A 27,091-nucleotide genomic window follows, 5' to 3' on the forward strand; every position below is an offset into this window, starting at 1 on the left:
TGCATTGACTTCAGTAAGATTATTCACATACAGTTAAGTCACGCAAGTGCTTAAATGGCTTGTTGAATCAAGCCATTAAATGAGAGCTGCTTTATTATACAGATTTATTTTAATGGCTGGCAGAGCTCATTACATGAGCCTATTTTATTCTTCCAAGGGCTAACAGCTGTTTTGTCATTAACTTTTCTGAAGGTGTAACCTGCATGCCTCCTGCACTTTACTGTAGCCACAGAAACAAAATTTTTTTAAGAAAAATTGTATGCAACATCTATTATATATAGTGGCTTAGTTCTCCCTTAAATAGTAACAGAAAAGAACAGTACAAAACAATAGTTTCACTTTTTTAACACACAAGAGCATCTTATTGAAAAACTAAAATAAAAAAGTCTCACCACAATATAAATCCCCAAATAATAATGAAATGGGAAGAAAAAAGGAGTTAGCAGAACGTCCTGCAGACTTTAAAGTCTCTTATCGCATTAAAAAAGCTTTTCTGGTGAACCACAATGTTTTGTTTCTTTCTGTTTACAAACCCACTAGACAGCAAACAATGGTGTCCACATCCACAACCTATGCTGGGATTAAATGGTAAAAACATAACCTGCCCCATCTAAAGTCCAAAAAGAACAAATGAACCCAAAAGGGCAGCCAGTGAGCATAGGAGCTAGTGAGGACCGGGTTTCCCTGCGTAAAGGGGAGTAGGGGTTATAAAAGCAGAATTCAAGTTGGAACCATGTCAAAAAGTTCTATCTTGGAGACCTGCAAGACATGAACTATTGAAGAAACAGCCAAAAGGTCCCAATGAAAAGCTGTGACAAGCTGTAATGTGCCATTTTAATTACAAGGAAGAGGGGAAATGGTTGGGGGTGGTTGCATTTTGTGTTTATGTTGTTTTGGGGTTGGATTTTTTTTTTTTTTGCTCATCAATATGATGAGCTTTCAACGTCCCAAACCACATTCAGGTAGTTTCCAAGTCTGCTATTTTTTGTGTGGAATCTACTGATCCAGACCAAAAACCCAAACAAACAGAACAGAGATGCACAGTTCTTAAGTCCTGGAGCTTTCTAAACCGCCTGAAAGAATTGCTGGCCTGGGGTATCCAGAGATGCCTGCAAGATGGTGTTCACAGCAGCCTTGCAAGCAGATTGGCTCACATCTGCTATGTGCTGCCAACGTTCTGCCCATCACCTTCATCATTAGGACCTGAAACAATAAAAGTAGTTCTTGGTCATAAGAAATATCTTTTGTTTCTTGCCTTGCAGTAAGAGACTCATCCCAAGTAGCCTACGTAAGTCTCAGATTCAGGTGTTCAATGAGAGATGAAAACTGTAGAATTCCTCCTCTCCCACCTTGCATATGGCCTTCTCCAGACTAAGATCTGTCTACTGTAGAACTTTATGTTCTTGACTAATCTAGTTCAGGAATCCCAGCAGCATCCAAAAACCTAAAAGCTCAGTTTCCAAGCTCTTCAATCTTCCCACTGCTTTTGTTCATATTCATTCCTCCCTTTTTCCCCTTCTGTGAATCAGGATGGAGGACTGTCAAAGGCTCTATGCTCTCAGCCACAAGAAAGCAAAGCACAAATGACTTCCAAGTTGAGAGTACAAAAGGAAGCCTTCCTCAAACTGAAGACTAGTATTTTTCTTAAATTATGATCTCCTCATGCACAATAAAAAGCATTACACTCCTTCCATGCCCCTTTGTAAACCTTCTGCTTTCCAAACAGCTCCCTACTGAAAGGTCATTCTGGACGCTGTCTACTGATTCTGAGTCAACTCAGGTTTCATGTGCAACTCCTGGCCATGATTAAGGTAAAAATAAAACTCAGAACTACACTTAGAAATCCTGTAAATGATAAAAAGCACAGAAAACCTCTGCTAAACTGTGGCATATAACTCACAGGCAGCACAGGGGCCTTTTACCAGTTTGGAGAAGAAGCAAGGAGTAGTTGTGCTCAAAAAGGAAAGCCATGCAATAGTCCTACTCCATAGACATACACAAAGAGCACAGACTGCCTTAAGAAATGACACAGAAAAATGCATGGTAAACAGGAAACACCATTGTCTTTCCTACTTACCACTTCCAACTGATCCTGAAGGTGCAATGACATCATCATCATCACTGTCTTCCTCATTTGACTGCGTTACCTCTGGCTCAGGGGCTACATTCTTGACTTCTTGCTCTTGTTCCACTCTACTGCGCAAGGCCAAGATCCGATGGTGCAATGCAGCATACAACTGCCCTGTATCTTTAGAGCTTGCCTGCATTTTTTAATATTCAGAAATAAGAAAAAGGTGCATGGAATTATAACACAATAAAACACTGCTGACATAATACACAGCAGTCATGCCAAATTTCACAATATACTTTTTAGTTTTCTCATAAAGTGTTTTTCAAACCAGTCAGAATGGGCTGTGCTACATGCAGCAGGACATTAGATATACAGAACTCTGGTGGTGAGAGTATATTCCTCTGCTTAGTTCCAACTTTCTTTGGATGACATACCCAGTATTTGCTAATCTCATAATAGCCTTCTTCACACAGAAATCACATGGCTTTCCTAACAGCTCCCAAAAGCTCATATTAAGAAGACCTTCAATTAAAATCTTGCAGATTTTTGCTGGTCTGTCAATAATTAAACTTCACACATTAGTAAATCATAATTAAGCCAACTGTTTCATGAGGAACTGGCATAAAATATCAATATGAGATATAATGAGAAAACTCAATGAACAGACAGGCAATTACTCAAAAATTTTTGAACAGTCTCTGTTTCAGAGGGAAGCACTTTTGACAACCTGTCAAATTCTTTCATAAGAAATAGTTTCCCCAAATTCTTTAATAAAACATAGTTTCCATCCACCCCACATGACACTTGAATGTGTCTACTCTGTATCTGAAAATTCCCCTGAAATAAACTGAAATAAAAAAGTAATTCCAAACAAGATACTTTCTATCAATACTAAAATCAAGAGTGAGTAACCTGATGACAGAAACTCAAAACTTTCAAAACTAGAAAAATATGGAGAAAAACTTATCCAATAATTTAATTTCCTTTTCTTCATCAATGCATATTTGGTATCATTAAGTTCAATTCTGGGACTCCAGATACCAGGCCTACAAACCTAATGTCACAGGGAAAGCTGACCATTTGCTGATGCTCTCAATTTCTGATCCCTAGGAACACTAATTCTTTTGCAAGACACTTGCTCTCTTGCATCTTGTGTAAAATCAGTCTAAATCAAAAGAATGTTCTCAGACCTCCAAATATGTTAGTGCTTTAGCAGGCATTAGGGAATGACCTTTCTCCCATGCTGACTGTACGACCAGAGCTCAAGTGTTTTAGTAATTCAGATTGCGACTGCTGTTCCCTATTTAGTAAGCACAGAAACTACTTTCACTATCCTGTTACTGCTTTAATACACTGCATCAAAGGAAAATCAAAGTTTAAATGTGTAAACCTTAAGTACTAATATGATGTTCTTTAGTGTTTCCTTTTCAGTGGGCACCTATTCATCCTCCCACAATGCAGACAATGAGAGTTTTCCTGTGCTGAAAGTTCCACTAGATCTAATTTTAGTTAAACTACTGCATAAAATCTATTAAATAATGCCAATTTTTTTTTTTTAAATCAGAAAAGAATCTGCATGAAACACTAGAGTCTCAGTATGTGCAAAGCAGATCCCCATGACTCCATGGGCAATGCTTTGAACAACATGGCTTCCTAGGGCAGCCTTTGATGTGGCATTTGTTCACAGCCTGCAAGACTTTCTAGACAAGCAAATCTGCCAAGTGTCTTGTCTTTGGGGCAAGGGTGATGTTAAGACAGTGTAGGGTGCAAACAAAAAAGGAATGCTACCTCAGCTACAGTTTAAGTGAGCACCAACTTTAGTATGATGGTTAAGACATAAACAGTACTCACTGATATAAGAAAAACTTTAACTCCTTGGTCCTCTGTATCCATGGCGGTGATCCGGATACTCTTCTCACTGGCTTTATCGATCTGCATCTGAGCCCAGAGCTTGGTATTTAAGATTAACCTGAGACTCCCCTGAGTCCTCATCACTAAAGTCAAGTTAGAAGATCAGTTAGGTGGAAAAAGACACATCAGGAAGTTCAAAACAGCCAAGACACTTATTACTGTACAAAGGTTTCAGTCTTTTTACAAATAAGCCCTCTTAGGCTTTTGTCACAACTGTAAATGAGGAGCATGTAGGCTTTGTGTGGGTTTTGGATGGGGTAGAGTTAACTTTCTTTCCAGTCACTGGTATGGAGCTTTATTTTGGGTTTGTGCTGAACATACAGTTGATATTATAGAGGTATTTTTGTTATTGCTGAGCAGTGCGTGCACAGAGCTAAGGTCTTTTCTGCTTTTCATACTACTACACTGATGAGGAGGATGGGAGTATGTAACACATTATGCTCATAGGTTGGAGACAGCTACAACAGAAATTACCGATGATCATGTGACAAATAGCTCAGTTTATTGTTCGGCGTCCCCTCTCACAGGGAGCTCCCACGCTTGGACAATGGATTGGTCGGGATCTCTGCACTGCCCAGCTCCCTGACCAATTATATGTCTGCATTCAGCATTGAATGGCACTGGCTGGGATTTTTTGTTTGAGTTCAAATCTATCCTATCACTGCTCACCTAGGGATTTCTTTTCTCTAACCAACCAGTCAAGCTGAATTGAATCTCTGTTTATGGCCAGATTTATCAGTCCAGCTACATATCAGCTGTGACAGGTAGGTGCGAGGTTATGAGCAGGCACAGCTGGGACAAGTGACCCAAACTAACTAAAGGGATATTCCAGACCACCAAACACCATGCTCAGGATATAAAGCAGGAGGAAGAGGAGGAAGGGAGGATGTTTGGAGTGATGGTGTTTCTCCTCCCAAGTCACCATTACACATGATGGGGTCCTGCTGCCCTGGAGATGGATGAACACCGGCTTGCCCACAGGAAGCAGTGAATTAATTTGTTTTGCTTGGTTTGCCAATTGCATGCACCGCTTTTGCTTTCTTTTTTGAACTGCCTTTATCTCAACCCAGGAGTTTTCTAACTTCTATACGCTTCCAGTTCTCTCCCTGATCCTGCTGGAAAGAGTGAGTAAGTGGCTGCAAGAGGCTTGGCTGCTGGCTGGGCTTAAACTGCAACAAGGCTATTGAAGATTATGAGTCATATCTAAAGCTATTTAGTCTGAAGTCTTATATGTTAATACATTAAAGTTCAGCAGTGGTATCTGAACAGATAATCTCAGGCTAATGCACATTCCTGCCAGCCTGAACAATTGTGCACTATTCAAACAGACTTCCCTCATCACAAGCAACCCATCCAAAACAGCCAGATCTGAATGATGTTACCATAAATTTCTAGGCAAATATTCTAGTTACTAAATATGGCTTGCTTTTATTGGGGAAAAAATAACTGGAACATCTGCTGCAATAGAAGGGTATGAAGATACTCTCTTTGGAGGCAGTATTCACTAACTGAAGCAAAAGAAAAGGTCCAAACTGCTTCTGAGTTCCTGGAGCTAACAGAAACTTAAGTGAATGTTGCTGTGTGTCAAGGAATAGGATGACTGTCATCCAGTATCTCATTTCCCCTGGTTCCTCTTACCCAGCCGAGACTGTAATGTTCCATCATCTGTTGAGGCCATATCATTGAGTCTCAGGAGTCCTCGACCTCTTTCCACCCAAGACTGAGAGCTTTTATCAAATACAAACAGCTTGCACTGAATCTGTAACAGAAAATATGTCTATGGCATAGTGGTTGATTGAAGTAATAATATATTTCTTAGTCACCTACAGTTGAGTAAAAAATATTCAAATTTCATACTGGAATTTTTAATTGTTTATAGCTGTGGAAATCAAAACAGTCATCCTCTCTTTTGCAATAAATTTCTCAAAATATGCTGTCTGTTTTCATCAAGTTTTACTAAAAGAGGCTATGTATTCTTAAAGAATAAGAGGGTTCAAGATCAAAACAACAAGTAATTTTCAGGTAATATATAAATTTTCACAGAGGAAACTTAATGTCATAGGAGACTGCCTTATATCAGTTAATTCTTTTAAAAGCCTTAGGTACACACTGCACCACTGAATATGTTGCTGGAAGACTCAGTAAATATAATGAAAGCAAAGCAAAATTCTTCCTGTAAGGAAGCAAAGGATGGACAAACATGCTAGCTCATTATCGATTCATTATCAAAGCCTGAACAACACAAAATCATTAATAACTGAGGTTATTAACTGAGGGTTCAGACGTTATAAAATTCAAAAGGTCTATGTATTTTTTCCAACAGTAGGAATACTGAAGGATCTTGACCTACAAGCTCCCTTTTTCTTCCATGCCAAACATCTCTATATCACCCCCTCTAATCCAATTTTACTGTTACTGCTGAGGCTTTATACCTCAAACCATCACTCCTCAAGCTCCCCACAGATGAGCATGCACTAAGTGGAAAAGATACTTCCATTTTCCTTCCTTTCATTTCTCATCTTCTTCACGCCAAAACATCTAGCTCTGTATGTTTCTGCAACATTAACATAGTTCTGTCTGTACAAGTCCCATTTGGAATTTTAATGCATTACATTTCACAAGAAAAAAAGAATTAAAGTTAAGGAAGAGATCTGTTAAATTACAACATATTCAGGCAAGTCAGTCCTCTACTAAGTATGCAACTGCCAAAAGTTGTAGGTTTTTCTAAGTGAAACAGGATTCTTATCTTTTCAGTGTCTTGTTCAATTACGTGAAGCACCCAGACATTTCTGAATTAAATAGAAACAGAGATGTACCAGAAGAACATTTAAAGACCATTTATGTCTGGTAAGAAGAAGTCCAAGAAGGCAAACATTATAGAGTACTATTTTTAAGGTAATACAAGTGTAACTGATAGGCATTAGATACTGACAGTGCAACTGTTTGGTCTCAGAAGAATAGGGCATTGTGTCTGTAAGAATAAAAAAGTTATCCTTGAAAATAACACAATTCAAATGCTGAGAAACACAATATCTCAAGGAAAAAAACTAAACTATAATTGGAGTACAAAGAGAGATGGGAAAAAATACATACACCACTTCATTTTATATGAAAACCCTGCATGTTTTTCTTAAGGATACACTACAGTTAGTAAGTATATTAAAGTTAATTAATAACTACAATGTTAAATGTATCTCTATTAAAATCAGCAGTCTAAGTCATGACCAAATATCCTTCTACAACATCACTAATTCAATTAAGTTTCTTAAATCAAATTCCTGAGTGTTTGTGATACTGTTTCTATTTCGCAAGAAACTAGACTGCTGGCATAAATAGTCCATTCCAAATTTTAGAAAATCTTCAGTAGTACAACAATTAAAGAACTTAAAATATTTCATTAATTTAAATTTTCTTCAAATAATTGTCTCACAAAAAATAGAAGCTTCTATGTGATGGATTCAGGAAAGTATGCTTAAGATACACCTGGATGGCCTATATGCTAAAATTTATTCATAAAGAGGAAATTAAAAAACAATGGATAACAAGTTAATAACTAAGGATCTGATATAAATATCTAAAATTTGCATTTTAACACAAGAAAATACATTAGAGATATAGAGGAAGGCTGAATTGTAGGGAATCAGATGGTGTGCATTCATTGGACATCTGTTACGTGGGGTCAGAGACAGAGATGACACAAACTCTCAGAAATCCAGGCAACAACAGCAATGGTTTATTATGCTGGCCTGCTGATATAGGGGGCTTGAAACTTCCTGGTTTAAACAGCTGATTGGTTGGGATCTCTCTCTGCCCAGATCTCTGGCCAGTGGTGTGCTTGCATCTAAGCCTGGACAGGGTTGGCTGAGGATCCCCTGTGTAGATTTAAATCCAACCTATCTGTGGACTTGCTACTGTGACAGACATCCATATGAATCCCCACAAACTCAAAGCTCCTCTATCCGTTTCTTACCTGTAACACGTTACTTTCAGCTTCCTCCCCAGTAATCACTTCTACCTTCGCTAATAAACACTTCCTTGCTGTTGCTTTAGTATAGGCTGCTGCAGACTCTGCCAGTGATTCTGAAATATTGTTAGCTGAACAACATTTTGAGAGTCTGAGAATGATTATCATAAAATTTTGTAAGATATATAAAAGTCTCACACAAGTACACGAGAATTTTGAGACCCTTTGAAATGTACAGAAAACAGACTTTAATAGAACACATTAAAAATTACTGAAATTTAAAGCAGAAGTTAAAGCTTGTCTTTTAATACTTGTTTTACAAGCATAAGGAACAAAACAGACATTCTCAAGAAGTTTTATCCATACATGCAATAGTTCAAAACCTTTGCATGGACACTTCCTTATCTGTAGATGCTCCAGCAGTACTGATACTCTTGCTAGCCATACAGCTATGCCTACACATGGACAGTGCACTTAATTTTCTCCTTCCATTTGGGCTTGCAAGCAGTTTACTGAAGAAAACCCATGGTTCCCAGAATTTCTGTAATATCTTGACAATTTGAAGTCATAGAATCCAGCAACCAGTTCTGAGTTCAAGCAACATGTGGGGCACCCACTCAATGCAACATACATTTGACTCTGGAATTCAGTCACTTGAAATGAAATAGAATTGTTAAAAAAAGTTTGCTACATTTCTCCTACGTTCTCTACCAAGTCCTACTAACAGTTCTGTTAATTCCCTCTAATTTTATTCCATTGCAGATACTCCCACAACCACAGACTGAGAATGAAAAAGAAAGTGCAGCCTGCACATGTTTACTATTAGAGGATCTACAGCATCCAGCAACTTCCACACCCAGCCTGTATCTTTGGTTACAGGAGACAGTAAAGGCAACATAAAAATCTTATGTTTTTGAAAAGTAACACAATATTGAAAAATACAGTAATTTTAAAACAGATTAACTACCATTCCTAATATAATATTTTGGTTTTCACCTTTTTCTGGCGTGGCCTCCTGAGAAGACGATTCAGACCCAGACTCTGTAGCAGCATTCTCCTTATTACTCTCTGTACTACCTTCATTTGATTTTGGTGGGCTCTATCACAGAAATAAAGAGGAGGTGAACAGAAGGGAGAAAACATACACTAATCCTGCTAAACAGGACTAGTGATCAAGTACTGAGGGTAGCTCCAGTATTTATAAACCATATGGCAAAAAAAAAGAATCTCATGGACAACATGCTTTCACAGTCAAAACTATCCTACTATCTTAGCCAAGGAACTGAATGGAGTGTGACCTAAAAACCAGTTTGAATTATTTTCCCTGGAACTGATACCAAATTTCAACCTTTATTCTGAAGCTTTTTGACTTGCTTTGTTCAACATAGCAAATCAATTTCAGCTACAGCTACTCATGTCATAATTGACCGAACTGCTGCTTTGTAGTTGGACAGGTCTGAACATTCAGCATTAAACGTTTCTATTTTGCTGCAGCACAGGAATACAAACAACAGCAAGAAACAATGAGGTACTAGAAGTTATTCCTTAGGTTGGTACATCATGAACAGCATCTCCAGAATCATACCCCAGTCCTGAGGCAGCTGCTTTAATGCTGGGCTTGAAATCCCATCTGGGGGGAGTCACATTACTGAACTGCTCTGAATTTTGAGGACAAACGTAAAATACCTTCTAATACTTATACTCCAATAGCCATTTTAAAGCAACGAGCTGTGTCATAAAATGCTTGGGCACAAGAACCATGTGCACTACAGAGAGGGCACTGAATCTCCTTACACTGAGAGCTTGAAAGGGAAACCCTGGAAACTATTGCTGGGCAGACAATAGCTTATAATGAACTTCCCGTGCTGCACTCAAAGTAAGTTACCTTCAAATGAAATGACTGAAAAAACCCCACAATCAAGTGAGAGGTATAATTAAAGGCTCTCAAAATTCCTGAGTGAGAATCCATAACAAACTGCTGGCAAAATTACAACATATACATGGTGGATACTCACTAGGACTCGCTCACTCATGTTCTGTCCAAAAACAAACTTGTTGCTAGATGCATCTGCACTGTTCGTAGAGTTCTCTACACTGAAAAAAACCCAAGAAACAAGCCAGGTTTTACAAGATAGAAAATAATATCTTTTTTATTTTCTACTAATAAAATTTCTCAGAAAGTGAGTGATTGTCACTGTCTTTAAGAAAGTAAGCACACAAACCTAGGTAAAAATTAATCCAATCTAACATGAGAGCACATTCTAGTTTTACAGAACAAGAATTCTCTCAGAATGACAACAAATTATTTTTTCTCTGTCAAAATCTTCTCCTTCAGATAACTACTAACATACAAAGCAATGCTGAATGCTAAGTGAGGGCTTATTGTCTAATCATGTAACATACTTTTTTTTAAACTGTTTTTAATTTTTTTAAACTGTATTCTACATGTACAGACTTGAACTATTACACACCTTTAGGTCAATTTTTTCGGAAACTGAACAAACAAAAACAAAAGCATTTGCAAGATCATAACTGAAGCAAAGGCAGCAGGGATAAGTAATGCCTTTTATCAGACTAGCTGCAACACCACAGACTCTCCAAGAAGTTTCACAATCAAATATCAGCCTTTACTTCTTCCTTACAGAATAAACATCTTCCTCCCATCAGTATTTATATTAACAGATTTTAAATCCTATTTAGGAAGGACAGGAGTTTTATTCTTTTACAGACAAAAGACTTTAAAAGTCATTGTTCCTGTCCCTTCCCATCAGGCAGACCTTATTAAGACACCAGCTTGCTCACAGAGTGAACATACAAAAGCAGACCATTCCAATCAAGCCTACGTGCATTTCACCAAGTTTAGAAAATGGGGACTCGCATCTACATGATTCAAGTGAAACCAAACAAACCTTTAAATTGTACACGTAGAGTTGCTACTTCTGATTAAAGAGATTCCTAGAACAAAGAAGATCCTCAGTAGAAGATAATTTTACCTCCTAAGGGAATTAAATACCACAGTTCTGAACTCCAAATGTTGACAGGGAACTCAATGTGGCCTACTAATATCTGCCATGCCACCTAGCACATTTACAGTTTTTAAAGAATTTACAGTGTTACACAAAGGGAGGAGTTTCCTTTTACAAGTTGATTACCATAATGCTTTGCCATCTCATCAGAAAACCAGACCCAGCTCCCCTTAGAGACAATATTGTTTTTAAGAGAAGTTCAAACCTAGGTTTCTCGCAATTGACTCACCAAGAATAAATCTTCCCAAAGTAAAGACTCAAATAAAATGACAGTAGGTGTCACATGAGTTGAAAAATGCGAGAAAATATTCTGGTATTTGAAGGCCACATATTAGTAGTTATTGTCTGCCAAATCTGATTGATTAAGTCTAACTGTGTCTATTGGAAAGACACTGATCTGGCATCAAGAGGGCAAAGGTGTTCTCTACCTCTCCAGTACAACATCTGAAAAGTTCAGCATTGAAAGTTCATTGACTGCAAAACAGCCTACTGCCTCCTTCATGGTGAACAGGATCTTAAAAATGCCAAATATAAAGACAAAGAAAGCACGTATTGGTGCTTTTCCTACAATTAATTCCTTGCCTCAATCTGAATTTCAGCTTATGCCAGGAGCAGAGATGTTGCCCTGCATCATCACTCTTGGTGGGATTTCCCCTCACATTTTTCCATGAATTCACAGCTCTGCATCTTCTGCTTTCTTATTCTTTACACTACTTAAATTTTTTGACCACTACTAAGCCAGCATCTTCACAGAGATACAGATTTCATGTATCACTACCTTAGCCTCAAGTGAAGGCTGTCAGCTCAGAGGTCATTACTACATAAGACAGGATTAGCAGTTTTCTCCTGGCTGCCTCGCTTTACCTATACATCACGTTTCTTCTGATGTTACTGATGTTATTGTTATTCTTTAGAAGTTCTCTCAAAAACCTCCCACAGTTAGGCTCCTACTTATTCATACAGGCCACTCTGAAAAGGTTACTATAATGGAAAAAATTTAACTATTCTTCCTTTTATCTGTATCTTATATGAAACCTACTGAACAACACAAATACAGTGCAGATCTCTGTTTCTGATCATTCATGAGAAGAATGTCATGCTTTTTGGTTTCATGCCTCTCATGTCATGCTTTTTGGTTTTTTGAAGAGGTGTTGGTGAGAATGTGGTCAAATAAATAATATCAAATGCATCTCCCTTGAAGAGATGATTGAGGATTCCCCCAGATCTTTAGATTGCCATCTCATTCTTCAGAAGTCTAGGTTCCCACTGACCCAGTCTAAGCCCTGCATCCAATAAAGAGCAGAATCATACCAAATTTTCAATAAGGAAAATAAAGAGTAAGGAGAACTGTTACATTGGTTTCCCTGTAGTCTCACCTGGAACTGATGTACTGTAGAAAATAGTTTGTTGCAGAAGGTATATCTGATGTCAGAAGGCCAGCATTCTGCACATCGGCAGTTTCATTGCTTTCATCTCCTAGCTAGAAAGAGAACAAGTATATATCAATAATTTTAATTACGAAATTTTCAACTCACTCTACCTAAAGACAAAGTTCATCCACAAATGCTTTCTACAATAAAACAAGATATGTCCTAATATTACACTTTCTTTCAGCATGCAAGGAAACCTGAGCTAACCTGTCTTCAAGAGGAGGTACTAACAATCCAGGTCAGTTATTCTACGCACAAGTTTAAGCCCAAGCTCAGCCTATTTTTCCATCTTTTCTTTGAAGTCTTGGTAGCACGGGAACAGCTTAGGACCACAATTCAACTTCATTCTAACCCAAAAAGTAAAAGAAAACACCACATTCTACTGAGCTTTAGCTGTTACTCATGATTGCAGTAGATGCAATTTTTTCAAAAAAATTTCTTATGTTACTTAACAGAATTCATTTATTAAATGTCCAGAAGACTAGTTTTATTAAACAGACAACTCTGCTGTGTTCATAGTTCTTAGTTTTACATATATTCATAAACTCTTAGTCAAGAGAACAAACATGTGTTTACCTTAACTCTATCTCGTAAATTTTGCCCAAAAACGAATGCTTGCTGTGCATTTAGTTCAACCTTCTCAGAGCAGTCATCATCTGAAGTATTGTTGGATTCCTTTTTCTGACATTCTGCTGTCTAAAGAAATGGAAAAAGGTAGCCAAAGAAGTTGAGTTTCTTTAAATAAAAACACCTTATGACAAGGTGAGTCACACATTCATTTACAATGACAAGCCAATAACACTTTCAGATCCACAAGGGATGTTTTGCATTTAAATGTCTCTGCTGTTAAGTGTTTTTCTTAGCAAATCACAGAATAGTTAAGGTTCAAAGGAATTTCTAACGAGCACCTGGTAAAAACTCTGTTCAAAGCAGCACCAAGTTCAAAATTCTTTTAAGCTGCCCAAGATCTCGTATCAAGTTTCAAAAACAATCCACGTGACAGTTTTACATTTTGGTAGTCTGGCTCTGAATCACGACTTTAAAGGTTTAAGATTTTAGCTAAGGGTTAGAGCCAATTCATATTGAAGTTAGATACACCAACAATAGGTTAATAATTATTAGATGCTTAAGCTAAAGCTAATTGTTATATTACAAATAAGCTCACTTGTAGAAGGAAGTGGAGCAAGTGAACGATTATAGGAACATACTGAAACCAGCAGAACAATGCCCAGCACCTGGACTCTATGTCAATCCATCATGAAGCAGGGGGCCGTGGATCATGCCAGAGGGTCACAGAGACCTGACAAAGACCTTCCTGACTTCATTCCTGGGACCACTGACCCAGTTCAAGACCCCCAACCCAATTCAAGAGAAGAACTGAAGGACTAATAATCTCATTTTAATACAAAGCAGGAATGGGAGGTGCTGGGGTTATGCATATGTATTATTTTGGGAAATAAATAGAAGGCAAAAATCCTTGTGTGATGTGGTCATGCATTTCGGGGACAACCCCCCCACCCCGTGCCACCCGCCGGCGTAATAAACATACTACTTTCAAACTTTAATTAGTTAGAGAGTCTTTGTCTGCGATTTTCGGTTTGAACAATTCAGTTCAATGTTCAACTACACTAAGTAAGACAGTTATGTCCTAAAACCCACCTGAAATCCCCTTCACACTACATCTGCAGCTTCTCACCTGTTTAATAGACACTTCCTTATTTTATTCTCATCTTGCCATCACCTATCACTTGAGAGCTGAGAGCTCTCTCCAATTCGCCTGTCCTAGTCCAAGCAGAACATACTCAGCTTTTTCATTCTCTCATCACTCCTCTTGTGCTCCAGTCGCTAGTCACTTGAGTGATTTTTAAGTGTTTTTCATGTAGTGTCAAGCCCCAAACTACATATGGTATTCCTGATGCCATCTGCCAGTGGCACTAAAAGAGAAAGATCACTTCCTAAGCCTAATGGTCAGTATGTTGGAAGGCAGGGGCTCTTCAGCAGGATCTCAGCAGGTTGGAAAAACAAGCTGAGAAAAACTAGCTGACGGTTAGCAAATGCAAAGTTCTGTATCTGAGGTGAAAGAACCCATGTGTCACAAGGACTGAAGAGGGACTGTCTAGAAAGGAGCTGTGCAGACAAGTCTTTGAGATCCTGATACTGCATGAAAAATGTTGAGACAAGTTCGCACATACAGAATTTATTAGCAGATCTATAGCTGATAGTATTGCTTCTAAGGGTGAGAGTCATTTTATTTTGGAAGAAGGGAGATCAAAAAGGGAAGGAAAAAGAAAAACTTCACTTTGGCCAGCCATAAAAACTAGTAATGAGTTCCCTAGACAGGCATCTTCCCCCTGAGTGTCCTCTCCAGTGGAGCAGGTGGTACTCCCTAATAACCAAATTCCCATAGTAACTATATAGTTTTCTTCGTTATATGCTCAGACTTCCTGTGGTTTTGGGTTTTTTTCTACTTATGGTGCTGTTGATGCTGATGGAAGTGTGCCTTGCTGAGAGGCAACTGCTGTATGCGGGTCACTCCTGAGGCTTTGTGTGTGCATAGCGTTGGGTCCTCCCATCAGTGTTAAAAGCTATGGAGTAGAAAGTTAGGACAGAAGCAGGAAGGAGTGATTCCCATGCAGGTTGCAATTGTTTTCCAACACTACTTTAGAGTTTTGTAAGTGAAAGGCTCTGAGTATAGTGGAACAAGAACTATGGTATGGGAATAATCAGGAAATGTGCCACCACGGCGTGTGCAGGGAGAAGTCACAAAGACACTTGTGGAAAGCAGGTGGCAGAGGTGCAGAATAGAAAGTCCTTGGGAGAACAAAAAGCTCAAGAACCTTCAGGTGCTGTGCAGAAGTGATGAACAATAGATTGAACATGAATAAGTAGTGTATCCTTTTATTGATTAAGAGGACTTACGGGCTGCTTTACTAAAACTGTTTTCTCCTTCCCACAGTATAGTAGTATCCACAAACATAACAAGATTTATTCCACCTTGCCAGGTTGTTTCTGTATATGTTGAACAGTCCTTAGGAATGCCTCTAGTGATTGACACTTGTCAGACTTCCAATCACTGGCTGCTACCCTCAAAGCTCACTGCTTCAGCCAATTTATCACCCATTTATAAATTCCACTCAAGCAGTACAGCTCTCTCCATATTGGCCACGACAATGATACTTCAGACCATACAAAGATTTTTGCCTAAAGTCAAAATCAACAAGTAGGGCTCTCTGAAAAGCAAATAATCTCAGAGGATAAAAACTCATCAGGTTGGTCTCTGTTTTATCTATGCTGGCTATTCTCAATCCCTTTAAGGTGCCTCAAATCCTAGGACTCCTTCACTAGAAAGGGAGAAGAAGGAGATGAGCCATTTCTACTTTCTTGGAACTTCTTTCTTGCCATTTGTGGAAAGGTGTGCCATGCTTTCTTCTTTCCAAGTAACTGGGACCCACCACAGCACCACAACTCTCTGAGGACAGCTAGTGGTCTCACACAAGCACCCCTCAGCTCCCTGTCCTGAGCTCATTTTCTTCCCAGTACAACACTGGCACAACACTGTATTTTGGATCCAGGATGAGAATAATCTTCATCACACACTGGTATTTTGGTTGTGGCACAGTTGTGCTCACCCCAAGTCAAGGACTTCTCTGTGTCTCATGCTCTGCCCGCAAGGAGTTGCACAAGAAGCTGGGCGGGGGGAGGGGAGCACAGCCAGGACAGCTGACCCGAACTGGCCATTCAGATATTCCACACAATAAAACATCCTGCCCAGTGTGTAAACTGGGGGAGATGCTGGTGAGGGGCTGATGGCTGCTGGGAGACAAGCTGGGCACAGATAGCGGGTGCTGAGCACCTACACTGGACATCACTTCTTTTCTTTGTGTTTTATCTGTCTCTCTCTCCTTTTCATTACAATTATTATTGTTATTATACTTAACTCTGTTTCAACACTTAAATAACTATTCTTATCTCAATCCACTAGCTTTACTTTTTTCCTGATTCTTCTCCCTATCCCAGCTGAGTAGAGGGAGTGAAGAAGTAACTCCATGGTACTTGGCCGCCAGCTGGGGTTAAACCATGACTCCTCCCTCTGCACCCATGGATACATCCTGTCTGGTCCTATGGACCAGTGTATGTCAAATTGTCTAAAACAGTCCTTAATCAAATTTAGTGTAATGATTTGCTCTGTAAAGCTTCCCCTAAAAAGAGGATTTGGTAGACCTGACAGCAGACCTCTTCAGTAGAAAACAAGACAAAGGCATTGAGTACCTCAGATTTTTTTCTTTTTTTTTTCACCACTAGGTTCCCTTTAACATTTTGCAGAAGGCCTACGATTTTCCTTCATTTTACCTCTGCTGCCAGTACCAGTGGAAGCCTTGCTTGCAGCTTTTCATTCCCCGTAATTCCCAATTCCAGCCAAATTTAGGCTCTCCCAGTTCTCCCACACATCCAGGCAATCCTTCTGTATACTTCTCAGGTGTCTTGACTGCTTTCACAAGATACATACACATTCTCTTTCTGGATTTAAGGAGCTCCCAAGCCCATACATGCTGGCCTCCTCCCAAACTTGCACAGTTTCAAGCGCTTTGAGATAAGTTATTCATTCTCATGTTTGTCCATGCAGGTAATGAGCTCTCATGAGCTCTGCTGTCCTTCAGAATCCTACCAACCAGCTCAATAAACAACCTGAAGCCTGGTGAAGGTTCACTTTGATCTCCCTCTTGCTGGCTTCCCCTCTGATCTTTATCTATAAAGCCTTGACCAATTCAGTGCCTTCCCAAAACAAAGCCTCTGCATTCACACAGGTTTTTTTAGCATAGTGGAACCTATCCTTGTCTGTCTTTTCTTTCCAGCTTTATTTCCTAAAATATTTATGTCTGTCACCTTGAGTCTCCTTCTCCAACTTACCTTGTCTTCAGAGTCTGAACTTTTCAATGTTGCATCACTTGGTGATTCTGATGTGGCTGCAGAATCTGGAGGGATATTTACACCATTGGTGCCACTGCTGAGAACTGTAACACAGAAACAAAAACCCAAAAAAATACACGTGAACTCTCTAGATATTTAGACTGTCATAAAATTTTTCTTATGCAAATAGAATGTAGTTTTCTTGTTTAAGTCCATTAAATGTTGTAATGTAAACTAAAAATTTCCCATAGTACTTTGCAAGAGACATGAGGACCACAATTCAGCAATTCTTAGCAGAATCAAAATTCCAAATGCAGAAAACCCAGTCAGCAAATTAATCTATACAAATGTTGTAAAGACTTCAATATGTACAACTAATCTAATACTGTTCACAGCCAGCACGGTTTGTCTTCAGATTGATCTACCTGCTCACATACTGAACTCTCACTGAAAATTTTACCCCAATACTAAGTCCTCTGTAGAGTCCAATCTGTGTCAGGAGGCATGTCAAGAAATCAAGCTAGAAATGTTAGGTTCTATGCCAGACTCTGCATTAACTGAAGTTACTCCTGTTTCTGTTCAACTAAACTTCCACATAACAAACGGCATCAGGCTGGGGAAACATGGGGTTTAGGATAGAGGGACTTTAAACAGCTTTTCGCATTAACTTCCACACTTTTACCATGTCTATTTCCATCAGCTACATCAAATTCCATAATTCCATAATACAATAAACATTATATGAATGACCAAACTTAAAAATTAAAATTCTATGTTCAGAATTAAATTTGTACTTCAAAGCCCCAACTGCAAAATGGTCCCCAAGCCCAGAGGCCCCTCTCACTGATTTAGGTACGTCATTGTTGATTACCAGTAACAGCTTATTACACCATGGTCAATGCTGTCATTTGAGATTCACTGCTACACCACACTCTTAGAAGTCTTTTTATTTCAAAACTTAAGTATGGATTACACCAAAGTTAGAGGCCTGGCAACATCAGACAGCCACCCTACACAAGATGTGAAGGTTCTACTATGCTATCCTTCATGTAATACTGCTATACTTACTATTTAGGATATTTCTTTTCTGAAAGGAGAAAACTAGAAAAACCAAGGTGGGTGTTGAGTAAAAGCAAGCCACCACATTAACCAAATTCAACGTTTTTGTTCTCTCTCCACTGTATTTAGAAAGCAAAAGCATCATTTACCCATCTGTGAGAAAGCTTTTGGCTGCGGTGCCTGTAGTACTGCTGGACGGAGCACACTTCGCTGCTGTTCCTTTGGTTTCTGGCTAGGGAGACCTGCAAGCGCAAAGTGTTTTCAAGAAGTATAAAGTTTTAAATTTGGAAAATTCAGCTTCATCTGATCTTCTCTAACTGCTTCCAACAGAACACAATTAAAAACAGAAACTAGAAAAGCTTCTACTCACTTCTTTTCCATCCCTCCTTACTCAGCTTCAAAAGAGAGTTAGTCCCAAATAGGGAAGACTATTTCCTAGCCTAAAAAGACACTTTAAAATACATTGTCCACCTTATTCAGGAAAGCACAGAAAGAAAGTAATTCAGAAATAAATGCCAATATGTAAGAGAATTCCAGTAAACCTATTTATGCACTGACATTTTATTCAACTACACATTACAAATCTTCTTTTCTCCTTCTAATAAAGTAATGTCCAGATAGTAGTAAAATATTTCTTTATCTGTGCAATCAATCAAACATATTGGTACTGTAATAATTGTGTTGCGTCATTTAATAACCTTTTGGCTTTCTGAATTAACCTGGCCTCTTTGGTTGTTACAGTAAGATGCACAGCCCTACAACTCTAATTCTGCTATGATTCAAAAAGCGAACTGACCTTAAACAACCTAATTAAAAAACCCCCGAACATTGTAACATCAACTCTAGAAGGTTATGGCAAGCCCAGAAAATTCAGTTTTCTGGGCTTGCCATAGGTCAAGAAGAACCCTTGATCCAATAAATACTGCAACAGAACTCACTCATAGCAATTAGTTCCATTTCAGGTCACCCATATTAAAAGGGCATGACATCAGATTATAAAGCTATCCAAAATTCAAACACTCATAAACTCAAAACAGCTTGTTCCTTTCTTAAATTTACCACTCTTCCTTCAAGTGAAATGAAGTTTCCACATAGTGATGCAATAATAGCTTTCATTACCTATATAGTTTTGGGTTTGTTTTTTTCCCCCTCAAATTCCTAAGCATTTGTAATACTATCATCTTTCTGATAGTGGCTGGGTCTACATCAGTAAACGGGAAACTCAGTCAGAGCCAACCTGTAGTGCAGAACAGGCATGATCATGGACCTGCCACTTACACTGCCACCAAAAGCCAGGGAGAGAAGAAGTGGGCACTCTCTTGACACTTCCAGCTGCCCTGGCCTGGTCGCAGACTAAACACTCAGTGATGGCCAGAACTTGCTCAAGGCACTCGCTGAACACCCCTTTTCTTATGGTTTGCTACCAAAAGAATAAAATTCAATGTCTGGAAGATAACTCCAAGCACAAACAGAAGCTTGCTAAGCAGCAACAGCTGGGTGATGCGCTTCAAACATGCACAGCTGAGCCAATGCAAAACATGGATGCATCCATATGCATTACACAATGGATATGGGCACAACCACCCCAGAGAAGACAAGATTTTTTTTCTGCAGACACATAGGTATTGCCACCTTCTATTTACCACCTTCTATAGCTGATTGATGAAATTACTAACTAAATAAAATGCTTGAGCAGGTTTCTTTGTACTGTCGCAGTAAACAGTGAACTCACCTGCACTAGGTGCCTGACCATGGATAAGTATTGGTGGCTTCAGCCGGAATCCACTGCTCTTTTCCTCTGGAAATGAAATACAAAATTACAAGGACAGAGCTGTAACATATTAGAAATAGCCATTCAGTCATAAAATTGCTCAGGTTTTCCCCACTGTAACAACCCAAAAGTTCTATAAATATGCAAAGTTATTAGGAGCTTTACAAATAACAAATTCTCTTCTTCTGAAAGAAACCTGAATTTCCAGTGATCATCACAGCAAACATACACCTCAAAGAAACACATGGTATCGCAAGCAAGAAGTTCAAAATTTTTTTCAGAAGAAACAGGAAAAAGGCTGTGTTCACCAGAGAAATGGGACTCCTTCTGTGAAGGACTTAATAAAGATAATAAAGGTTTTAAGTGAGAATCAAACTAAAGAAATAACAATCAAAATTATGACTGAATGCGACAGCTGCTAACAAGTATCTAATTGCTAATGATCATAAACTAAGTTAAACTTAATTGCTTAATGTTAGTTTCTTGTAGTAAGTTTTTACTCATGCTTCTGTAGTATGAACATAAAAAACTCCTTTGCTCACACTCACTACAGTTATGGTTTTTAAATTAAATATCAAATCTCAAAAAAACTATAAATCTACAGCTCTTAAAAACTGAGTTCCTTACAACTTACAAAGAATAATTATACTGTTTTCCTTTTAGGGGCTTAATATCTGTACTCAGAATAAGACAACTCAGGATCTTACAGTCTCACTGTGCTTGGTTAAAAGCATATGATATTGATGTGCAGAACAGGCATGATACCAACACAACCAAACCAGAATGATGGAGACTAACAAAATTAGCAGTTCTGTCAACACAGGGTTCATAGATCATAGCTGAACACATGACCATGCTTTATGCTTGGTTTGCTTTTCAATATAAAAGAACACTTTTCTGAAGTAGATATATGAAACTTTTCCAAAGGTTTTATTGTGAGGCTAGCAGGAAAGGGTCATACTGCAGTATTCTACCATCACTCCCAAAGCATTCAACAACTTTGATATTATTTTAATTACCTCCAGCAATGGTGATGCTGAACAACAAAGTGAGCAAGAGAACAGCTCTAAGATCAGAACCATCATCACTTCTGTTCTCACAGACAGGGTCTTACTTCTGAAGTACTTTAGATCACAACAAATTAACAACAGAAATATTTTTTCAAGAAAAATGCAGAAAAATGAGGAAGCTCACCTGGTTCTGAGTCAGAATTGCCTGCAGAGGGTTCACAAAAGCTTGATGGCATAAAGACATTGTTCTTTGTTACTGCAGCGAAGGAAAAAGAAAAAAAAAAGGGAAGTTGTGGATGTTGTTCTTTATTATAAACCAGTTCCCAGAATTCAAACTGAAGTAATTTTTCTAATAATTTGTTTTATTTTGGTTTTATTTCTTCTAAATTAAAACAGCATTACAGCCAAAGTAGCAAACAAGCCATTGCCCATAAAATCCTCTCAGTGTCTCCTGAAATAGACAAAGAAAAAAATTCATTTTTTCTGAATCCTGTATAAATACAGGATTCCCAATCTGAACTGTATCTGAATTAGGAATTAGAAGTGGCGTTAGTATATATAATAGCACTGCAAAATGTATAATACCATTTCCAAGGGCCCCTGAGCAGAGAGAGCAGAAAGTTGTGTAATGCCTGCTAGAGAGTAGGCATGAACACCTGCGCTCTGATGGACCGCACTGTTTTCACCAAGAAGCAACTTAGGTTTGAACTACCCTGCAAAGACAAAACTCCTACAGAAACAGAGAAGAGCACATCAGAGTACCATCAGATGTCACCTCAGCAGGATAATAGTCAACCAAAGGAAAAAAATATTTGAAAAAACAGGCAAAAGACAGCACCTCTTTTCCACCCTTTTCTGGGTCTTAAAGAAGCAAACAATAGGGAGTTTGTTTGACATCCTGCCCAGCAGTTCTAGTACTTTTGGTATTATACAAAAACCATAATCCAGTTTATAAAATAGGACAATCAGAAGGAGACAGATTCTCTAACAGATAATTTTGCATGAAGTAAAGCATTGTAGTATATACTGGCTTTTTTAGTTTTTATGCAGCTGTAGAAAAAGTTCAAGTATGTTGAAAAGAGAAAAGAAGCTCATCTCTGAACACCATTGTACTAAAAAATATGCTATTTGCCTTTTATAATTAAGTCTGAAAATTTTTTTCTTTTTTCCTTAAATTCCACCTTCTCTCTTTTTACTATTGTCTGCCTTAAGCTTAAACATGACACAGTTTTCATGTAAGCAAAATTTCCCTATTCTTGAGAGAAACATAATCCCTCCAAAAAAATAAAAAAAATTAAAAAATAAAAAAAAAAATAAAAAAAGAAGGTGGGAAAGTAAAAGATTTTCTGGAAACCAAAGCCATTGAATAATGTCAGCAATATTCAAAAAGGTCTTCATGAAACTTGCAATTCAAATCAAAGTTGTCACTGCTTGAGAACAACACACATCAGATGAGAAGAAAGGTGTCAATAAATCACCACATCCTCTCAAAATTCATTAACCAAGCAGCGGCTTGAAAAAGGATACTGGACTCCTGGAACATCCAGTATTTAACCAAGGAAGAGTTGAGTAAATTGTTTTCCTCCACTTCCTAACAGATGTAAGCACAGAGATTCTAATCTTATACAACAAAGACATAGTGGAATGCAAGTGTTAAGAGACTATGGGGAACCTGGTTATACGCATACTATTATTCTCACAGAAAAATCTACAAAACCCTGTCTTCATTATTTTTGCACATTCCTTTACTAAGAGTGGTTAGCAAACAGATAGCAGCAACACTGATCATCCAATTCACAGGATGACATCTGGAGACCCACTGAGCTGCCCAACAGAAAATTTGGATCTGAAAGAGAAGAGCTTCATCCCCTGACTAGCATTGGTGCATGAATTTAAAATGGTATGTCCATAAAGTATCAGCAACTACATCTTGGATTTCACAGTCATTTATTTCTTTCAAATTAAAATCAAAACAACTAGGCTTTCACCTTTCAGTCACATCTCCAGATTGTGCTGCATAGGAGAGGAACATTTTTTTACTTCTTTCTCTCATGGTATCTCATCTTCTTTGTTTCAACATAAGACAGTAGAAATAAAGTAGCAGTCTCAAAATCTGCCTCAAACACTGACATAACTGAAATAACTGTTGACCAAAGCTAAAACCTTCATATGATCTGTGAGGAGAGATGGCACAAATCAAGACTGTTCCTGTGAGTGAACAAATATCAAATTCCCATGCAAGGGAATGTGAATTCACTGCCCTGACTGTGCACAGGCTGTGGTCATTCTCTCTTGCATATGTCAGGTGCTTAAGAAGTGCACTGAATCCTCCCCATTTTAAAAGTAATGGGAGAAGAGAAAAGAGGACTAAAACATGAGTTGAGACTTGAAAAACTTCCCTGGCAGCAGAGTAACTAAGAAAAAGGTAGCACTTATATAAACTTGGAAAAAGCGACCTGATCACAGCAAATCAAGAAGATATCTGGTTAATTCTGCAATTTAACAGCACAACAGTAAAAGGTAAAACTACAAATACACATAAACTTACAGATAGAAAACATTTTTAAAAACTATCTGTAAGCTCCTTTGGGCTTCATCAAATTTGCTAACATGAGTACATGGCTGCTGTGGTCTTAACCCAAAGCACAACAGACAGTAATAAGACTGCCTACATGACTGGAAAAAGAATTTCTAGGTAGGAAAACTATCCCTTCATTTATAATAGCATAGCAGCATTTACCTGACTGAGAAGGAGGGAACTGATTCAAAGATGAAGTTCTCTCTCGTTTTACAGGTGGACAGTAGCTTCCATCCTCTCGATCAGATTCTGTAGAAAAAACTTTATTAGAGAAAGCACAAAACATCCCAGCAAGACACACACTCACGGCTTTTAATTTTACAATAAAATCTCTTACCATCTCCATCTTCTGGACTTGATCCATCTGCAGATCTCTGAAATCAGATTACACTGATCAAAGAAAGATCACATACTGAACATTTCAGTCTCTTCTATTTGATCCAAATGTTTTAAACATCAGTTAGGAGAATTTTTCTTTAATGTCAATGATACACACTAACGCAATAACCTTCCGTGATTTATATGTGGGCATAGAGTTTCACACAGATACTATCAAAAGCAATTAATTCAAAATATTTCATTTACAAGTAAGATTCCTGAAGATTCCCAAGCACTAATATCTTTAGGGACTGTGTAACAATTACTACAGTTACATTTTCTATATACTGAAAATTTGAAAATGACAGTTTTACAAATTGGTTTCATTTTTAAAATATGAAGTTTCAAGCTCAACATAAACATACCCATTATTTGTGAGTTCATTCCAAAGCACTTTACCTAATTACTAAGTGACATTAGTTCCTTCAACAAAATTATAGGATTAGAGGAATGCCTTTCAAAGCATGCTCTATAAACCAGTATGACAGTATTTTTATTGGAATTAGCAATGGATAGTCCCCCTAACATGTTCCACAGTACCAGAACAAAAAAAGAAGCACCACAGGCTACCACCTATCATAGATATTTTAAAAAGTCTCTGAACAAAGGTTTTATGTATTTTCTGAGGATTTCTATGGCTCCTTCCTCCTATCTCTCTGCCAGTTCCTCAACTAATATAATCTCCATTGCTCCTCCAAAAAAAAATAACCCCATGACAGATTCCTTCCACTATGGAAGGTGATCACAGCTGCATCACATCTTGATCTCACTACAAAACATCTTAGAACAATTGAATTGCTTAGGTAAGCAAGAACCTTTAAGATCTTCAAGTCTAAGTGATCCATCAGAACTGCCATGCCCACTGCTAAAACGTGTCCACAAGTGCCACATCCATACATCTTACAAATCCCTGCAGGGAAGATGGCTCCACCACTGCCATGGGCAGCCTGTTCCATGGCTGCACAAACCTTTTGTGGAACATGCTTTTCCTAATATCCAATCTAAATGTTCAACTTGAGGCCATATCCTTCTGTCCTGTAACTTGTTACCTGGAAGAACAGACCAACCCCCCACCTTGGCTACACCATCCTTTCAGACAGCTCTGGCATACTGGACCATCTGCCTAGTCCAGCATTACCCTTTCATCCCACTCCTGCCCCAGGACATGCAGATGGCCACCTTCCCCTTCACTCAGTCTTACTTCAGAGATTGGCTGATAAATGGAAGAATGGCAGCTCATGGGCAGAGCCCACTGATGCCCCAAAACTCCTCCTCCACCATGATTTGGCCCACTTGGACACTGAGAGCAGGCAGAAACACAGAAAGACTGCACAAATCTGCACAGGACTGATATCTGAGGCATACTATGGATGTAAGAATATCAGAAAGTAAAAAACTTTCTATTTAGCATTGCATACATTTAGAACCCAGATAATACTGTACTATCAGTGCTCTATTAAACGCCAATTAAAAACACACCGCACTGTGTCTACTTAATTACCTTTAAGGGCTTTTCTGTTTTGTTTTACGTTCATAGCTACCTCACTAGCACCCTAGTTCAGTACTTTTGAAACCTATAGCATAAGGAATAAGAAGCTACTGACAGGTGTGTGTGAATGCAGGGAGTTGCATTCCAGAACTATCAGCCCAGCCATGTCAATACTGCAACTGATGATCCATGGCTCTTTCCACATAATTAGTCAAGTAGTCCATGGTACTACCAGAAAGTGGTCTTATTAGTCACTGACCCAAAAGATACTTTCCCAAAAGATAAGGCTAAAATGGAAAACCATGATATCATGTATTTCAACAATCAGCATCTGAACTCAAAATTGTTCCATTTTGCCCATAAAGTGTTGTCACATACAAAAGCAATTTGTTTCCACTTTTATCAAAAATCCTGAAAGTGAAAAGAAAACACTTGGCGGTAAAAAATTTGCATGACTGGAACTGCAATCTCTATATGCAAAAAATCCATAAAAATAAACAAATTACTTCCACCTGAATGTCAAAAACTTGACAGATGCTTCATTCTCAATGCTCAAGTAAAACATTCAAAAGTCAAACCCATATGATTTGAGGCTTGTGCCTCAAATAATCTTATCATTGTAATTTTGTAACTGACAAGCACAACTCACGTACCATCACCATGTTTAGTGGGTAACAGGCATCAATATCCAAAACCAACTCTGTACTCTACTGAGGACAAAGCAGAACAGAAAATCTGCTCCAAGTTATTTCCATGCTTCCTAGCCCAAGAGTTTTGGGAGATTAAAGCTGCATACCTGTGGTCAAATAGATGCCAGGTAGATTCCGTGGGGGTACACAGATCTACTGTATTAGCATAAGCTTCACTTTTCTATGAAACCACAGATAAAGTAAGTCACCACTGCAGTCAGAATTGCATACCAGTGCTGCTTCAGAGGAAGCTGGGTACACTAGACAAAAAGCAGGGGTTTATATATGCATGACAAACCTGACAGACCGGAAAAGCAGCAAATTACATTTAGTGACAATGAACAGCAGTCCAGTCTTTCCATTTTACACTTCTCAACCTACTCAGTCTGTACTTTACAGCAACAATAAGCTTTAAAATAATGATTTAAATAAGTACCCCACAAAATGGAAACAAAAGCAAGGACCAGCTCATACTGTAAGAAACCACTAAGGTAATTAAATTTATCTCCATTCAGTTCTTTGGAATAGATGCTGATGAGACACAAAGTGGTAACAGCAAAATCCAACCTAGAATTTTCTCATTGAAGAGCAGAAGCCACTTTTCACTTATTCCCTCTGTCCCCAGCTTTCAGAAATCCAGCTAGAGAAAAGTTACATATATGCTTCTATTTATAGAGGCTCCTACAATTAAGACACGCTTCTAGTTAAGGAAATTAGCGTCATAAAGGCAACCAACTGCTTCTTAAAAGCATACGACACAGATGTTAACTAAATACAAACATTGATTTGTCACACAATTGTTACATC

At 38.3% G+C, this 27,091-nt stretch overlaps 1 protein-coding gene across 2 annotated transcripts in view; it reads right to left on the minus strand.

The window, feature by feature from the left end:
• Window positions 1–796: 796 nt before the first annotated feature.
• Window positions 797–27,091, minus strand: part of RANBP3 (RAN binding protein 3) — a 52,363-nt gene continuing 26,068 nt past the window's right edge. For both annotated transcript variants that reach the window (XM_064734113.1, XM_064734112.1), the window contains 15 exons: window positions 24,066–24,102; window positions 23,891–23,977; window positions 21,335–21,406; window positions 20,102–20,167; window positions 18,519–18,611; window positions 17,311–17,414; window positions 12,979–13,098; window positions 12,349–12,452; window positions 9,962–10,040; window positions 8,943–9,045; window positions 7,953–8,077; window positions 5,621–5,741; window positions 3,923–4,065; window positions 2,078–2,261; window positions 797–1,203 (listed from right to left, as the gene is read on the minus strand). In XM_064734113.1, coding sequence (XP_064590183.1) covers window positions 1,160–1,203; window positions 2,078–2,261; window positions 3,923–4,065; window positions 5,621–5,741; window positions 7,953–8,077; window positions 8,943–9,045; window positions 9,962–10,040; window positions 12,349–12,452; window positions 12,979–13,098; window positions 17,311–17,414; window positions 18,519–18,611; window positions 20,102–20,167; window positions 21,335–21,406; window positions 23,891–23,977; window positions 24,066–24,102 — 1,482 coding nt within the window. In that variant the 3' untranslated portion in view covers window positions 797–1,159. The remainder of the gene's footprint in view (window positions 1,204–2,077; window positions 2,262–3,922; window positions 4,066–5,620; window positions 5,742–7,952; window positions 8,078–8,942; window positions 9,046–9,961; window positions 10,041–12,348; window positions 12,453–12,978; window positions 13,099–17,310; window positions 17,415–18,518; window positions 18,612–20,101; window positions 20,168–21,334; window positions 21,407–23,890; window positions 23,978–24,065; window positions 24,103–27,091) is intronic.

The sequence above is a fragment of the Zonotrichia leucophrys genome, chromosome 28, assembly GCF_028769735.1.
Source record: "Zonotrichia leucophrys gambelii isolate GWCS_2022_RI chromosome 28, RI_Zleu_2.0, whole genome shotgun sequence".
Taxonomy (NCBI): domain Eukaryota; kingdom Metazoa; phylum Chordata; class Aves; order Passeriformes; family Passerellidae; genus Zonotrichia; species Zonotrichia leucophrys.